We start from the raw sequence: 19,411 nt of genomic DNA, 5'->3' as shown, positions 1-19,411 counted from the left end.
CGAATCATCTCTAACATTTATATTCGTTCTTTTAGCCGTAGATGTTTTATAACGATACGGTCAATTCCATCATTTGTTAATAAAAAAGTAGCCAAAGAGGTGATGATTTTGACTAGTCGACTTCATTTTAGTTTATCACTGCTAAATTAATGCAGATATCCCCTTTGTAGAAATTCAAAACAGATCCTAACCTAAAAATATAGTGGTAATAATTACTTATCACAAACGTACTTTTTTCTCGACTTTATGCGCACGCCAAAAGTTTATTCCGAATATCTCCAAGTTAAATTCGTAAACATTTTACGCAATAAAACATGAATAATTTTGTATTTGTTTATTTACATTACAAGTAATTAAATAGCACCAAACATTCATTACAATAGAATAGCTATCTTGGTTAGTAAATAGTAACTGCAAGTTCATTGAGCATATCACACCTCATGATTCAAGAACTGAATGCTCAAAAAGGCGTGCGTTGACCTTTTCATGCTTGGAATAACATAGACTAAGGTTAAAGATATAACAAATTAAATTACTTCGACAGATTTATACTCACTTTTATTTTGTATCTTTTAGATAAAAATGAGAAAATAAAGTTTATTCCGAAAAAGGGCAACATCTTAGCCCTAAAATCACATCCTTTTTTTTTTGTTATCTCCTCCTAGCCTGTAGATTCGTTGGTAAAAGAGTAACCCAAGAGTTGGAGGTGGTTAGTAATGACTAGCTGTCTCTTCTCTAGTCTTACACTGCTAAATTATGGACGTCCAGCGCAGATAGCTTTCGAGTAGCTTTGTGCGAAATTTCAAAACAAACCAAACAAATTATAAGTTTTTAGGCTTACCACTGAGCCAATGAGGGGCGATCTACAAATTAACAAGTACACATTTATTTATTTTTATATTTTTGCAAATATAATAATGGTAATATTAAACAAGTGCAAACAAAATTAATTTTTCTTTGATAAATTGTTTAGGTGGAGTGATATGGTCTTCTGCACTTGTACTTTTACAACAAGCAGTTGCCATCTGTTCTAATTTACTCATTAAAATGATTTTTAATATTTTAATAAAAATGAAGGGCAGTTTTAGTAAAGTTGAACAAATTATTGTAAATTTTTGATATATAACAGGAAAGGTGATGTTGGGACAATGTAAGAAAATATAATGCTTCCAATATTGTGTTTATCGAATTATGTATTAAACACAATTTATCGAAAAGCATTTAGTTGTTCTTAAATACTTCAAGGCATTAAAAAACATGAAGAAAAATTCGAGATTTAAAAATTTACTTGAATTTGGTAATGCCAGAATTAGAAAACATGCTTTGTTATTGACTAAACTTATATCGTTGTCGTAGTTTAGAATAGCTGCTAATTCTACTCATTCGTTATTAACTTAAAAGATATCTTTTTGGGTAGCTTTTCTAAATTTCCAATCAGTATTGGTACGTCCTTGGAAATTGAATATGGAAAGGCCGTAGATTCCTACTAACCCTTTGGATAAGGTAAAATTCTTCCTTCAAATGTAACAATCTCTTGCCATTAAGTTAAGAAAACCAGCTCTTAACCAGAATATGAGCTCATTACCAGAACATTTTCAATTGTAAAAATGTAAAGAAGACGTCAGATATGAACTTTGATTATCCCAAGGGGTAATACAAATACTTGTACAAACTGCTGTCAGTTAGGAGTTTTTCTTTGTTTTTGTTATTAGGAATAGTTGACAAGGGTTAGTTGATGATTGTGGGATACACCACTTGGATTATTGTCTGACTTCAAAGTGTGTTATAACGATACCATTTTTTCGTTTTTTTCCTCTGCTGGCACGTGATTGTTTTTTCTCTCATTTTGCTATGCAGATTTATTTGAAATGTTTTTTCTTATCTAAAAAGTCAACACAAAGTCATAGCAAAAGTGAGAAGCCGATATTTATTGTAACAAGTGGCTTATACAAATAGCGTTCCAACCACCACTGTATTTGTTGTGTCCTAGCAAGTCTTATGACATCTGTGCTGAGTGAAATTTGTCTCTGACAATGGATGTTGTGGACATAGTATGGTTTAAATACCATTATACACTTATTCTTGAAAAAATCTAAGACTTAATAAACAATGTACTGTGAAACATATAATGGAATTAATAATGTATTATGAAAAGTATAATTAGTGGTTTGTTTCACTTGTTCATAGGCCCGGCATGGCCAGTGGATAAGACAGTCGACTCATAATCTGAATATTGCGGCTTCGAATCCCTGTCACATCAAAGGCTGAAAGATCGTTATAACGTGACACACAATCCCACTACTCGTTGGTAAAAGAGTAGCACAAGAGTTGGCGGTGAGCTGTGATGACTAGCTACCTTCCCTCTAGTGTAACACTGCTAAATTAAGAACAGCCAGTGCAGATAGACCTCGTGTAGCTTTGCGAGGAATTCAAAAACACTTGTTCATTTATGTTTGCTTGGTGTTTTTAGCTTGTCCATGTTTAGATTATTCTCTACACAACATTTTCTTGGACAATAATTTTGTGTAAACATTTTACTACCTGTTGTACGTCAGTGTTGTTGTGTGACATTGTCAGATAGAACTGATTTCGCTTGATAGTGGCCCGGCATGACCAAGCGTGTTAAGATGTGCGACTAGTAATCTGAGGGTCGCGGGTTCGCATCCCCGTCGCGCCAAACATGCTCGTCCTTTCAGCCGTGGGAGCGTTATAATGTGACGCTCAATCCTACTATTCGTTGATAAAAGAGTAGCCCAAGAGTTGGCGGTGGGTGGTGATGACTAGCCACCATACCTCTAGTCTTACACTGCTAAATTAGGGACGGCTAGCGCAGATAGTCTTCGAGTAGCTTTGTGCGAAATTCCAAAAACAAACAAACAAATAAACATCGCTTGATAGTGACGTGATAGATCTGCAAGACATATCGGAAGATTCATCAAAATATTTACTATAAAATAATTCAAGATTCTCTTACCAAGTTCTCGAAAAACAAAAAAGATTGAATACAAATGTACGATCACAATAAATAATCTTTATTCAGTCTTTTATATTTTTCGAGAGCTCTAAAGTTGTTTTCAGCATACTTGATTAATATATTGTACTAGATTAATTTTAGTGACATTCTCTAGGCGTTAGTCCTTCTAATTATTATATTTAATCGACAAACAGCAATAAAACACCACTATACAAAAAAAAAGAGAAGTAATTGGTCTTTTTCCCAATAATGCTAAAAATATATATTCAATTCACTGGACACACAAATGATAACTATTTTTATTATTACACCTATCACGGTTATTAAAACCAGGTTTTGAACGTTATGAGCTTACAGTCTTGCCGCTTTAAAGACTATAACGTTTTTAAATAAGAATATGTGTGTGTGTGTTTTTTTTATAGCAAAGCCACCTCGGGCTATCTTCTGAGCCCACCGAGGGGAATCGAACCCCTGATTTTGCGTTGTAAATCCGAAGACATACCGCTGTAAATAAGAATATGAAAAAATAAACACGTTTTGTCCCTAATTGTTAAGTTTGTCTTTATAATTTTATATAAAACATTAGTTACTCTTACAAAAGTCCAACATAAAAGGAACTGTGTTTTGTACCTGTTATTACTCCCATGAGAGAAAGTAGTGTGCAGAAAACATTCAATATATTAGTATACTCATTGCAACATTAAAACAAAAATGCTGAAAATATTGATTTTAAGGTATCTACTTAAAAGCATATACGATACATCGAAAAATGCCAATTTTAAAATACCCGAATAAAACTATAAGATAGCTAAAAAGAAACATCCATTAAAGAAACAAATAAAAAGAAGCTTTTAACTTATATACTTAACTCATCAATTTCATACTTACCCAAAGTGACTTGTACTACCACGTGACTGTCAATGTAAAAAAAAAAAAAATCTTACTTTACGTACTTTTGTAACTTTACACGAGAAGATAAAAAGTGTACTCTCTGTGAATGATTTGTTTGTTTGTAGTTAAGCACAAAGCTACACAAAGGGCTATCTGTGCACTGTCTACCTCGTGTATCGAAACCAGATTTCTAGCATTGTAAGTTAGACGTATCACTATGCTACTAGAGGGCTAGGTGAATAGATAACTGGAGCAACGGGTAACTTAATGACCATCTTCATCAATGAGTTTTGAGAGAACTACACATACGTACACAAATTAAAAATCTTAAAGAATTACTTTGTTAATACAATCAAGTAGGAAGTTCATGTCATGATTATACACCATAGCAATATATATTTATATGTTGGAAAATATTCACAAAAAAGAACAAACAATAAAATACAGAAAGTTAGTTACTTAAGGACCAGATCAAAGACGTTCTTAAAGCCAAGTGACAGTTTATCTTTAAGGATTTTTATTTTTACATAAACTATATTTTCGATGTTATAATTTAGTTGTTTGTAAAGAAGAACAGCTAATTACAACGATGATAATAGATTTTAAAGTTCTTAAAAGTAGTCATAGATTACCTGAAAATTTCATAATGATGAAATAACGTAGAAAACGTTCGGAATTTGGGGAAAAATGAGAGTTCAATACAAATATCAGTAAATACTGTGTGAAAATTCCGTGAAAATTGAGTGATTCGTTTTGTATTTGTAGTAAAAGTTATCTTTTCTATTAAGCTGATAGATCGATTTGTAAAGAACTTCGGTAAATTTATTTGCAAATGTAAGTTAAGTGTTTGTGAATTTAGGCCTACAACTCGAGGCAAAGTGAATGTAGCTTGAAGTAAACTCTATATAAAATATAAATAAATTCATTAACTTTGCTTAAGTTACCCGTTGACTGAACAAATAATAAAAAAAGAACCTACAGAACCATAGAACACGTTACAAATTGATATCGTGTAATCGATTTCTGTATAAGATGCTTATCACCTATATGTAAAAACGGTTTGGGTTGAGAAAAATTTTATGTAGAAAAACGAACAACGTTTCGACCTCCTTCTGTCATCGTCAGGTTCACAAAGAAAGAAAAAAATAACTGACCGATAGCTGACCACATATTTGAAAGGGATTGTGTAACTGAGTGTAGGAATGTAGAGGGCGTGCTTAGATGTTTGATTATATTTATTAATATAGGTATAAAAATGTTCCTTCATATTGGTTTATTTTGGGCTTGGGTTGTTGTATAAGTAAGGCTCCTTTAATTTTGCGTTTGTTTATGTTTGTTTCTTTATTTAGTATTTGGGTGTTTTCTATGCTTATGTTGTGTTTATTTGATTTGCAGTGTTCGAAAACATGTGAAGGTGACTTTTTGTGTTCTTTGAATCTGGTTTCCATTTTTTTACTTGTTTCTCCAATATAGAAGGAGTGGTAGTTATCACATTGTATTATATAAATATTGTTAATATGGTGTTTGTCAGTGTAGTTTTTTACATAGTATATACCTTAGTTTCATGCCTGGTTTTTGAATAAATTTGGTATTAACTGGAATTTTATATTTTGTTACTAGTTTTTGCCAAATGTTGGTTATTTTTCTGTTGATGTCGGGAATATATGGTATGCAGCAGTATATAGTTTCGTGATTTTTTAAGTCGAGGGATATATTTACTTTTGTTAGTTGATTTTGTTTTTTGTCTCGGTGTGTGCGTATAATGTTTTTTATGGTTTTTGGAGGAAACCTATTGATGTTGATGAAGTATTGTTTTATTTTGTCTAATTCTTCGTTAATTTTATCTGGTGAGCATAGTCTTATGGCTGTGTTTATTTGGTTTCTTAGCATGTTGAGTTTTTGTTTTGTTTCATGTGCTGAGTCTCAAGACATGTATAGTTTAGTATGGGTGATTTTTCGGTGGATTTCTGTTTTAAATTGTGTATCGGTTCTTGTAATTTAGAGGTTAAGAATGATATTTGATTGCTTTCTTTCACATGTGAAGTTGATGTTGGGGTGTATAGTGTTAATGTGATTGAAAGAATTAAGTGTGTGTTCTGTAGATGTGAATCCCGCAATCGTGTCGTCTACACCAGTATAGGGGTGAATGTAATGCTGTGTTAAATTCTTGTGTTTCAACTAGCGTCATAAAAATATTGGCTAGAATTGGTGATACTTGGCTGCCCTTACTTAGGCCATTTGTTTGTTTTTAGTTGTAATTGTTAAACATGAAGTTTGTCTTCATCGTGATGAATTCTATGAGGGTTACTAATTGGTTGCTGGGAATGTCTATTGATGGGTTATGGTCTCGGATTTAGAGTTCTGAGGCTATCTTGCAGGCATCAGCGGTTGGGACTGCTGTAAAGACGGATATAATATCGAAACTGGCCATTAAGGATTTAAGATTAAGTTGATTAAGATTAGATTTTGAAATTAAAAGAGTCTTTGATGAATGAGCTGGCTGATGTTACATATTTGGAAAATGCTTATTCTATGTATTTACCAAGATTGTAATTAAACAACTCAAATGTGGACATTATTGGTCGTAATGGACAATCTGGTTTATGAGGTTTGGGTATGCCGTATATTTGTGGTGTGCGTGAGTCGGTCTTGCGTAGGTAGGAATAAAATGTTTTTGAAATTCTGTTGGCTTTTTTCATTTTTAGCTGTGTTTACAGATATATTTTTCTCTACAAGTGGGTTTTCTAGTCATCACTGATGCTTATCATCCAGTCTAATTAAGATTATTTAGCTCGTGTGATATAAAGGCTCTCATTCTGCTTTCAAAATATGTGTAATTACAACAATACCTATAGTTACTAGTAGTCTTAACATGCTAAAAGTGTTTTTTTTATTATTATTTAATGAAAGATAAATAGTGACAAAGATTAATAATACATATATAAAATCATGTTATTTATCTTCTCTGCCAGAGGGCGGTTACATATTTATGCGTCTGCATGTAAATATCTAATGCTTGGATTACTGGACACTTTGTCTATAATTAATTCGAAATTGATTATGTAGCATCAAAAATATTTGATAAAATAAATATGAGCACCTTAATGGATTAAAAAAGAAGACTTAAACATTATTAAACATGGACCATATTTATTCAGTATGCAGGAAAATACCCTCATCTTCTTTTTATGGAGAATGGTAGGCCTAACAGTAGCAGTAATTTTTCGCTCCGCAATAAATACATTTGACTTTTTTCTTTAATGTATTAAACTTGTATATTATCATTGTTTCGTGGATTAAAGAACCTTGTATCTTTTATGTAAGCCCATAATCATGCCCTCTCTCAAGTGTCATCTGTGAACTCGTGTGTATTAAGTTTTAAAGACGAAATAAAGTACATACAGAAATCGCCTGTTCTTAAACTTAATCTACAGGTTGAAGCGTAATAATATAGATATATGTATACACTAATAGTGAACAGTGAAGAAAAACTATTTTTCTTAGATGAAGGTTATAACAAAAAGCTGATGTACATTTTCATCAAAAAATTATAGCCATTATACTTTTATCTATTATATCCACTTGTTCAAAAATAGACATGTTACTCTTAAAAAGATGAAATTGGTAATCACTGAATCATTATAAATAGAGAACTTGAATATTTTCAAATCAGATAGATGTGACTACACATTGAATACACAGGACAGATGTGAGCTACAACTTCATTATAGTATTATATTAAATTAATTATTTGTCATTGTTTTTTAAATTAAATAATAAAGTACAGTGGAATTACAGTTCCACTTGCTTGAGTGGCTGTTGCAAACTCTTTAACACTCCTACGAAAAGTGGGGCCTAATAGGCCCCAGAGCAACTTGAAAGGTTATTAATATTAATAAATAAATTTGTATTTAAATGAAATTTCCATTTCATTTGATTTCATTTCATTAAATTTCATTTAAATACAAAATTATTAGCCTAATATTAATAACCTTTCAAGTTGCTCTGGGGCCTATTAGGCCCCACTTTTCGTAGGAGTGTTAAGGAAATGCTGCATATTGCAGTGTGCAATTGATTCATTTATCTGCTGAAAACTGTTGTTGCTGTGGTTATTACTACTGTGATTACTTGTGGCAGATAGTAGCAACACAACTAGTGAGTACGGGGTGTATGCAGTCTACATAATGACTAATTATATAATGAATGCCACAGCTCTCACTCTCAAATACTGGAAAAAAAATGTTGATATTTTAGAAGCTTGAAGAAAGCACAAGTATGCCAGTTAAAGTCTTACCTATCATACATGTTGCATGTGTCTTTGTAGTATTTTGAGATATTTCATTATAGAAAATGTTATCTTATTTATTTCATTAAAATATAAATATTCAGTGATGCAGTATTTAAGGGGAGAATTTAAAATCAACCAAGTGTTATTAAAAAAAAAAGTAACAGATGACAACATTTAACAAACCAGTTTATGCTTAATGGTTGTAATGATTTAAAATGTTGTTAGCTTGTTCACTATTCACTTGTGGGTGTTTTACGTTTGTTTTCTTTTTTTGAGGGTGAAGTAAAATAGGTCAAGTGACATTTTAAACAATGTCATAGGAATCATGTCCTGGGTTACTGATACTGAATAATGTTTATAGTAGAAAGCAGTAAGAAGCACAACTGTATGTTAAGAAGTTTTAATATTTTCTACTATATGTTTTGAAGTAAAATAAAATTATATAAAAATATTGATTTCATATTCTTTCTTGTTTTATTTTCTTGAAGGGTTTCAGAAGGATCCAATTTGTGCTGTGTTTCAAGTCGTAACACCATTGCATTCACTTCAGTTACTGATCTTTCAGACTCTTTTGGAAAAGTAACTTTGATTCATGTCTATGTAGCAGATTTAAATATACCATGGGAAGCTCACAAGTAGGTCACTTTCTGTTCTAGTATTGTTTAGAAACATCTTTATTCTCTGTTATTCACTAAACTTACTGTGGAATATTTTGGAGTTTTTTTTCTTATATTCTCTAATTATTATAAAAAATTTGTTAAGCAATAAAAAAAGGTATTAGGCTTACAAGTTTTTTCTGTAAGTTTGATTTGTTAACTTATTTTTTCTTCATACATTTTTTTGTAAAGATGCTATATACTTTAGGTTGCTATGGATTTCTTGAAATATTATTGTCATTTTTTAAAATTTCGTGCAGTCTTATTATGATATATACTAAGATTATTCATTAGACTTTGTATTTCTTTTTTTACTCTGAAGCCCTCTTAAATATAATTTACACTATATTTTAAAATTACTGGGATAGCACACTTCACACCTTGTGAATAATAAAGGGCACACTGAATTTATATGTGAATCTCATAGAGTTTGTAACTATAGAATGTATGAAGGTTTTTGATTTGAATGAAAATATCGTGATTAAAAGAAAATTGCAAATTTTTGCCTGGGAAAATGTTATCAGGTGTAGTAATGATGATATAAGATAAATATACAATAACATAGAGAGTCATCTAAAATAAAGTTTAGACCAGTTGCTAGGGAACAAGTTTGTTTGGATACAGACTTTGTGATTTTTATTGATTCTTTTTATTCTAGCTTTTGTATTGAAAAAAACTCATGAGAGAATTAGTTTCCATATAAATTTGTTGTTTCCTGCTAATGTTGCTATTGAATACCTAACCAAGGGCTTTAAATATGGGGTATAAAATTCTCTGGTATTTGTGTTCTTACACTTGTAGCTAGAGTAGCATTTAAGCATATAACAATCAATGGTATTTGTTTACATACACTTCCAACCACAGTATCAAACAAGCATATAATTTGTATGCATTCTCTCATTCTTCCCTTTTTGCTGTAATAGTTAGGTTTTATAAAACATACTGACAAATAAAGTTTTATAATAACTTTATAAAGTTTACAATAACTTAAATTTTGTTAGCTTACTTATTACTATTCACATATATAAATACTATCACGAGTCGTACAAGTGAGTGCAACTGTTCAATGTATATTATACCTACCATACATAGTTTACATTAGAAAGAAAAAATTGTTATCTTTTAATGATAGCCTTCTATTCATGCTTTTTGCAACAATTCATGTAACAATAGACAATAATAATAGTATGCCCTGCATACTACACTGGTGTCTAGCTACCTGATCTGTTCACAACTGAGTTCTAGTTGTGATGAGTAGATAACAAATGCTAATCATTTGTGTTATATGGCTGGCTCAGTGGCTGGAATATTTTTTTTTTGTATTATGAGTTTGAGTACAGCCAAAAGTATAATGATAGGTTGTTGCTTTAAACATAAAAGATTTAAAATAATATCTTGTAAGAAAAAGATTAATCATTTTGCAGCAAAGTCAGTATAATAGACATGAGTTCATCTACACATTTGCACACATTAAGTATTTGCACTATAACTTTTGATACAACATATGTATTGTAACAAAATTTAATAAACTTTTAGTAAAGATTACATGTATTGTATATACAAAAAATTAATTTTTTCTAATGAAATATTTTTACAAATATTTTTGATACTAATCTTGATTGCAAAGTAAATTCATGTTATGATTAAAAAAACTGTTCTTTGTCCAAAAAATATTATTTGTATTATCTCTAAAATCTCCTAAATACATTTCAAATGTTTGTTTTCAGTAAAACATTATATGCTATTTTGTATACTCTAACTATGTGGAGTCTGTCACTTAACCAGTCTCTTAATCATCATAAAAAAATTAGGATAAATTATGCTCTTTTCACGTTAGAACGACTACATTACAACACAAAAATACAAATGTTTAGTGTAAGTACCTTAAGTATCATTGTGCTATATGCTTACATATATGTTTATTATTTTTTATTATATTGACCTTCCAGTCATGCCTTCCTAACATTACATGGCTTGCATTGATGAAATGCACATGCACTCAGATCACATATCCAGTAATATAAAACTGACCTTTATTCTTCCCTATCTTGACTGTGTTTTAGTGAACTAGTATTTTGTAACATACAGTCACATTTCAGGTATTATATATCATATATGTGTGTGTCTGTGTAAATTATTACTATTTAGAAATAAATTATTAAACTTATTTTTTTTTTAATATAGAACAAATCAAGAAGTGAAGCAAACAGTTATCTCTTTTAATAATTACTTTTGTACTTGGGTGTTGCTGGACATAGGTTGCTAAGCCTTTTAAAATTTCACACATGGAAAATATCAAACAAATTTTTTTGAAGGTTATATATATAGAGTTGAATAACCAAAAAATCATAAATATCCATGGTGATACCATAGAACTCTACTATAATTTATTAAGGTTAGTAACTAAGGTTTGTTTTTATATTTTACAAAATATGAAACTTTAAGCAGACTAAAGACACAACCTACCTCCTTGAAATGTTGTTTTGAAAGAACATGAAAGCCTTTTAAAAGATTAAAATGGTGGGGAAAGCCACTTTGGAAACATTCTCAGTTGGTGATTGGTTATTTGCATGTCATATCTGAAGTAAAAGTATATGATGGACCATTTCAAAAAATGAAAAGAGTTGAATTTGGCTACCATGTTCAATTCAGTACATTAGCCATATCTCAGAAAAATAAAAAATTCAATGTTTTTAATTTATTTCTAGCCTGTAAGTATTAATAATTTGAGTTCTTAGTTTGTATGAAATTATAGACTTACTATTTTAACCCCTCGGGGTGGATTCCTGTACATGGTGAGAGGGCCTCCCAGAGAATGTTCTGTAATTTCAGTTTACCTCATCTGGGATCTCAACATCCACCCACATGTTTGCTGTGTCATGGTGTTTGAGGGGTCCAACTTCAACACACCACTTTGATCTTGAATTCCTGTAGATGTGCAGTCTTGAGGTGACCCTCCAAGGTCATTTGGTTGATCCACTTGGGCTAGGGTCAACTGAGCACCAGTGTTGGACATTCTCAACAGGTGTTGTGGACATTGTATCTGATACTGGTGTTCAGGTATAGTGCTCACAAAACCCTGGCATTGCTGCAGTGTCTTTGTTTGACATTCTAGTATGTCTTCTCGTAGGGCTCCATGGTGGGTGGTGAGTGGTTTTAGAGGGTGCTGCAGTATCTTTATTGTGGATACCTTCATTTATGATAAAATAAATAAAAATTAAAAAATTTGAAAAAAAAAACAGATTATTAGAAAATGACCATGCATAGTTGACTCTGCTGTACAATCAACATCACAAGCAGATTCTGTACCTCGATTTCTAATTATCTGTTCTTTATTCAAGAAATCCTCAGGGCAGGTCTCCCTCTTTTTTATTGAAAAGGAATTAGAGAGGTTTGCTGGCTCCCCTAAGTCTGCATAGAAGTTGCATTCTGGAGACATCTTGGTGAAAACATCTTCACCACAATGCACCAAACACCTCTTTAAATGAAATCAAAGACCATTGGGGATATACCCATCGAGATTACTACCCATGCAACCTTGAATTCTTTCAGAGGAGTTATAGTGGAGAGGGATTTAAAGAACATTTATGATTTAGCATGATTCCTTTTTACATATTGTAATGATTTTACCTACTTACCAGTTCTTTGGCACAGATAGCCCAGTTACTTTGGGCCAATGAACATTAAACAACCAATCTAGTATTTTGACATCACAAACACTTAATTCTAAACAACACTACATTCAACATGCTATGTAACTTACTAAAATCTGTATTTGAATGTGTTATTTTAATATTTACTTTTAAATTAAATAACTTGTATATAATATTAAAGTTTGAACTATGACCTACAGTTTAATTCCAAACTTATTGACATAAATTTATAAAACAGTAGTTCAGTAAAATTTTGAATGCAAGTCAACAAATGCAGTGAAATGGCCTTCCTAATGCTGACCTATTGTAAAAGTGTTAAAAGAGGATTTTACAAGTTTACTTGAAAGTTGATAAAATACGGTGGAACCCCTCTAAGCAGCCACCTTACGGACTGAAACAAACTGGCCTGATTAGAGGTGTTCCACTGTACATAATTAGGGATTATGTAAACAAAAAAAGAACTGTGATTGAATGACTGCTTTCAAGTGGTGACCGAATCTGAGGGGTGGCCAATTAGAGGTGTTCCACTGTAAATACTGTGTAAAAATCTTTTCTGTTTTTGTGATAATGAGGGTGGATTAAACTTCATACATTTATAATGTAAAAAGGGTGTATTTACATCTTAATCATATACATTATTTATAAAATATGCTAATAATTTACTTAAGTAGAAATTATAATATCTTTAACTGATTTTCCCTCTCTCATATTGGTAAAATTTTTGCGTTTAATTATTCAACTGTTTGTACAATATGTATGAGCATATTCACAAAATAAACTTTGGAACAACGATGGTAAAAATATTCCTAAAGCTTTAAGTTTCCATACAGTATTGTATTTAGAATTTGAAATTATACATATGAGTGGAACTTCTAAAAGTGAAGAAATTAAAGCAGCTAGAATGTGGGCATCTCAGCAGCTATGTGCTTACCAGGGTCTTTGAGGAATTAACTTACTGCATGTCTCAGGCAAAATATATTCTTATACATCAGATATTTAATATCTTATCATAAAATTTCAATTATTTCTAAAATTTATTTATTTATATTTTTTTTGTGAAATAGAGTGACGAGTCACTCTGAAGAGGTAACATGTATTGAGTGGGATGTAACTGGAACGAAACTTTGATAGCCGATTCAGCTGGCCACGTGCAGATATGGATAATGAAGGTATTATTAACTTGTTTTATCTAATACAGTATTTCTATCATGAATCTGAACATTTTAGCTTTTGAGCAATTCTTTCATTGAAGAAATATTTTATATTTGATTATGAATACATAGGTGTATTAACTTTAACCCTCTTTACACAGACTGTGTGTGTGCATGACACAACCTTTCACAGTTACAGCATGCCATTTAATATAGTATTTGGTGTCAGAGTTATCAACAGTTTGTAGTAGAGGAGGGTATATACCAGAACAGGTGTACAGGGATACTTGAAAAAACTGTTATATACATTTCAGAGGTTCTGAAACTGTTTGGTAGACAGAACTATTCTTACTCTTTACATGAATATCTAATTTATCTGAGTCCATTTCAGATTGGCATAATTCACAGACATATCTTGGGTATAAATATTTGTGTAACGTCTGATTTTTTTCATGTGCAACAGACTTGTATATTTAACTGAAAACTTCTCAGATTTCATGCAGTTACAAGTAGTTAATACAGGATTATAGTAAACATGGGAACATAATACAGGACAGTCAAGTATAAAGTAACTGTACCGTTGGTTAAACACATTTACATTTTTTAAATATTTTTATTTTATGTTTATATTGCTTATTAATTAAAAGTCTCAGGTATTAGGATAAAATGTTTGATTTTAAACTATGAGATTTTTTTAAAACAATCTAGATTAATTCCACTGCACAACAATTTTTTTGAAAAGTTTTGCTTTCTGAAAAGTTTTTGCTGATTGTGACAGGTACCTGGTGGGTATGCACAAATATAGTTTTGGTTTTGCTTCATCATGTAGGAACTGAGAAATAGATAGTTGACTGTTTACCGGCAATAACGTATTTAATTGCATTTATGTTTCTAATACGCTATTAAGTTCAATATAATTAAAAGTGTTTTGCTCCTGATTTTTGTTTTTTGATTCAATGTCCGTGCATAACATTGCAGTGTCCAACAGTAGTCAGCAAGCATTGACGGATTTCAGTTGCCCCAATATCGTTTTTCCATTGTAGCAATGTTCTGGTGAAACCAAGATTTCGATGAAACGGTACATGATGGGCAAATTTGGATGTGATTTTTGTGATCAGCAGCCAAAAATCTTTAAGGAACACCCAACAGTTTTCAAGAAGCAAAATCTTTGTTGTGCAGTGTTCTTTGCCAAAAAAAAAAAAAAATGCCAACACAAAACCACATACTGTGACTTAAATTTTTTAAGTTTAATATATGTTTCTGACATTTTAATTCTGTGCATGAATTTTTCTTTTCCAATTTACCTTTTATTATAAATATATAAATGCACACTCTCAGGTTATTAGGTTGACATATTCTAGATGACTGTCAGTCTGTGTATTCTGAACCTATTTTAGTATAAAAGAACAGATAAAAATGTTTTAAACATGATTTTATATCCAAGAAACATAAATGTTGTAAATTTGTGGATTTTTACTAGCTTGCATTACAGAAAAGTGTGCATAAATGCCTGCACACGAGTAAGTAACAATACCCAAGTGCACCCCTTCCGGGTTCACTTAGTATGTGTGCAGACTTTCAGGTTTCTAGGTTTTCTTCTTGAAGCTATGGAAGTGACCCACAGACATCATAATATTTTATTACATATATATGTGTGTGTGTGCATGCCTTATAATGAATGTAAATTTTGCAAAGGTATGTTCTAGATGTCTGTTATTTCAGCCATTGCAACATCTTGAAACATTTTTTACTGCCTACTTGTTGCTCATCTTATTACTTTAACATACATTAGGTATTCTTGCTTAATTATATTAGGAATTTTTCAAGGCACACGTGATATTTAAGCAGCTACAAAGTTCCTGTTAACATTAACTTCTTATTTGTTTATGTTCTAGTCAGATTGCATGTTCTCTAATGTAATGTACTTTTTCTGAAAGCTCAGTAGAACCTGTTAATGTAAATTTCTTATCGTGATACTTGTTTTCAAGTTTTGATTCTTTTTTCTAGTTATCTTATACTGTAAGGTGTGCTTTCTGAAATAAAGCAGTCACATTTTAAACAAGTTTAGCACACATTCTAGTCATTTTACCTAATATTTTTTGGTATTTAAAGTTTCTAGGAAGATGGATAATTTAACAGTTTCTGATTGGCTTTCATTTTCAATTAAGTCCTTTTTATATATATATAAAGGATTCATGGGTCATGCTCCTTCCAGGTTCCTACTTTGAAACACTCATGTTTTTTTTCTCTCCTTTTATGTCTCATTTCTATGCATTTTTTTTTCAAGTTGTTTCACAAGAGTACTATTTAGGAAGTTTTTAACAGTTTTATTTAAGGCTTTGTAACACTTTCTCTCTTATATCAATAGTTTATTTACTTATTTTTAATCTTACTTTACATTTTCTTTTAACTTAAGAGTACCTATTATACCCTGTAGACACTTCTGGAGATATCCTGGTTGTTAATTTTTCAGGTTTTTGAAGGTTCTTTAAAAAATAAAATGTGTATATGAAAGACAATATACCTGTCTCACCTCAATTTGCAGTGATTTTGCAATGCTTCTTTCCACCTTTTATGCATTGTCTTGTAGACTTCTTTGGATGCAAAGGTCCTGATCATGTGATAGATTAATCTTCATAAATTAAGCAAGTTTCATTTTGAAAAAAGTTTACACCTCTTTGCATTTATCTTTTCATCATGTTTATGCAGTAATAATTTTTGTATTTCAAATCTGCAATGTTAAGCTAAAATTAAACTTCAGGGAATCCATTCCAAGTTTTTAACCTTTCTTCTAGAAGCTTGATTGTCTATATAAGGATGGGTTAAGAAGTGATGCAAGTGGGTATACCTTTCAGAAGTTCTCAGGTTATAGGGTTTTTGTTCATTTCTTTCAAGACTTCCTGAATCTGCATGTTTTTCTAACATCATCAAGTACATATACTGTATTCATACATACCATATGGAAACTCAGTATTTTCAATTGTTTTATGTGTTAATATTCAAGGGGTCAATCTTCAAGACGGTACAGTGCTGATAGCCCATTGTTCACCTTTATGCTTAAAACAAAAGAGTTGTGATACTACGTGGGCAAATGATAAAGAACCAGTAGGGCAGTATTAAATAAAGAAGTAGTAGAATACATTTTGAAAGTGTTATATTATTTATTACATCGCATATACATAAAAACCACATATTTCAAATATAGTAGGCTTGGAATGACCTGGTGGTTAGGGTGCCTCAACTTACTATCTGCAGGTTACAGGTTCAATTTCTCATCACAGACATGCTCACCCTTTCAGCTGTGGGCATGCTTTAATGTGATGGTCAATCCAACTGTCCATTGGTAAAAGAGTATCCCAAGAGTTGCTAGTGACTGGTGCTGACTAGCTGTCTTACTTCTGGTTTATCTCTGCTAAATTAGGAATAGCTAGCAATTACAACCCTTGAGTAGCTTTGCATGAAATTTCAAAACAAACTAAATAGTAGTAATAACTGTAATCTACATTTTTGAACTTTTACAATATAAGATTTAATTTTATCACACTTTGAGATATTAGGTGAGGTATAAGGTGGGATATGCTCAAAACAGTAACATTCTGATTAATAAAAAAGTATAGTTGTATTATGGCCATGCATTACAATTACACTACACTTCTGTAAAGTAGACATGATGGGAAACATTTTCTGGAAATAAAAAGCACTACACTTAAACATTAGATGTATGTGAATTCTAACTGCATTTCTTGTTCCAGTGATTTGTTCTAAATATGTTTACTGTACAATTTATTTTAAAAGCTGTGGTCAAACAAACTTGTATTAGAGCATGTGGTTTTGGTTTTTATTTGTCAACTATTTCTTAAGTATGCCACATTAGGAGTTTAAATTTATGCAAGATTTGTAATGTGTTCGACATATATGGCCTACTCTGTTGTAATCTTTGAAAACTTGTTTTATTCTGTTTGTTATTTCTGGTCAGGATGTATAAAGTTTGTTCACTTTTTATGGCACATACAATCTATCTAGGTAGACTTAGATTTTGAAATTTAGATTAACTACATCTATATATTTGATGTAAATATTTACTGCATTTTGTACAGGGGATATTTTTTTTTTTTAGGATTATCTTTTAAATGAATGGACACAGCTTTCAATGACATCATTTCCTGGTGAAAACATTCTTAGTATTTCTTGGTTTCACAATGGTAAAAAGGTAAGGGAAAAAGCCATTTTTGAAAGAAAGTTGATGTTTCATTTCTGATTTCATTTTATCACTTACCCAAAGTTTATGAAAACCAAAATGTTTTGAGTACTTTAATGTAAAAGCATGTTTAGTGATTTCTTAATTATGGACTAACATACAAGTAACTTAGTCTCACACAGCAAAAAACATTTGGAAACTTTAGACATTCTGGATGTGATGCCTTTTCAAATGAGAAGTACATGATGTCATATGCATGAAAACATGATGGTTTTGTTTTTATAAAAATTTAATGCTATCTTTTTTTTACATAATGATTTTCAGTTAACAGTTTAAAATTACAGGTACAAAGAGTATAGTTTAAAAAAAGGTATATATTTTATACTACTCAAAACTGATGAGATCCATACATAACATCAGGCTGAGTAATTTTTGTTTTTGCGTGTTTTGACACTCAGTGTAAACAACTGATAAAAACATAAGTGAAATCACTCATGTTCTTTTGTTTATATTTTAATGTGGCATATACATTATTAAGGATCTGTAACCAGTAAAGTCATAAACTTGTTTACAATTGGTGAATAAATAGTTTAGAAAAATGTGTTTAGAAACCTGTTATTACTAATTTAAACTGACACTGTGGTCCATCATTTCTCTTGTTAGATTGGATCTCTCAAGACTTTGTGCAAAAGAAAACCTTTTATTAAAAACATTACTTGACACTTAAAAAAATATGTTTTAGGAATGCATATAATAATACCCTCTACATACGTTTTTTAGATGGAAATACAGAAACATCAAGTATAGTATAGTCTTTACTTTGCAAACACAACTTTATCAACAGTACAACTGAAAAATAATGTTTTTGTTTATAAACATTTATGGTATATTCTAAGCAGTTTAAAACAGAATAAATGATATTCAGAATTAATTGTGTTTTTGATCCTACTTGAAACTAACACAATAGATCAAAGACCGTGTGTCTGTGAATTTGTTAGGTTGCAAACTTTCATGTCAATAGGTAACTTAAGCATGTTATAACAGTCTTCTCAAAATCTCATGCAATGGCAACTGTGTTATATGTGTATTGTGAATTATGCTAAAGTATGAATTAATGGTATGTTCCTTTGTAATAGTTCCATTTAACAACATCAGTTTACCTTATTGTATTACTGACAATCTTGGAATAAAATAGGCTTGTATTTCTAGTTTTCCTTGATGTTAAAATTGACACGATAACCACTTCCATTTTTTGTCCTTACAGTTTAATAATTCAGATTAACTAATCAAAATTTTATTTCTTTAACAGATGTCACAGCTTGACTACTCAGTTGTATTCAGTCATTATTTTTGACATCATATGTTACCTTAAAACTAAGCTGAAAGACTTGTTAAATTGGCAAAAAGGTTTGCTGCTTTTGTAGTTCTGTTATGGTTTATTTATCAGAGCTCATTTTATCCTTAAAACTTTGTTTTTTTAACACATTTTCTAAAAATCTGCATTGTCAACAGTAACACTTTATTCTCATTGTATCAAATAGATAATTTTTCAGGTAATGTAATTTCAGTTTATCTAAACTTTTGGTACTACATAGTTGAA

At 30.9% G+C, this 19,411-nt stretch overlaps 1 protein-coding gene across 1 annotated transcript in view; it reads left to right on the top strand.

Annotated features, from left to right (window-relative positions):
- The first annotated feature begins 6,831 nt into the window (after window positions 1-6,831).
- MED16 (mediator complex subunit 16) overlaps window positions 6,832-19,411 on the top strand; it is a 42,113-nt gene continuing 29,533 nt past the window's right edge. The window contains 5 exon segments of the mRNA XM_076481262.1: window positions 6,832-7,063; window positions 8,642-8,788; window positions 13,527-13,582; window positions 13,585-13,631; window positions 17,731-17,823. Of these exon segments, the coding sequence (XP_076337377.1) occupies window positions 7,005-7,063; window positions 8,642-8,788; window positions 13,527-13,582; window positions 13,585-13,631; window positions 17,731-17,823 (402 nt within the window). The 5' untranslated portion in view covers window positions 6,832-7,004.

The sequence above is a fragment of the Tachypleus tridentatus genome, chromosome 13 (assembly GCF_004210375.1).
Source record: "Tachypleus tridentatus isolate NWPU-2018 chromosome 13, ASM421037v1, whole genome shotgun sequence".
Classification (NCBI taxonomy): domain Eukaryota; kingdom Metazoa; phylum Arthropoda; class Merostomata; order Xiphosura; family Limulidae; genus Tachypleus; species Tachypleus tridentatus.
Note: the sequence above shows the minus strand (reverse complement) of the source record. Positions and strands in the feature narration are given on the sequence as shown.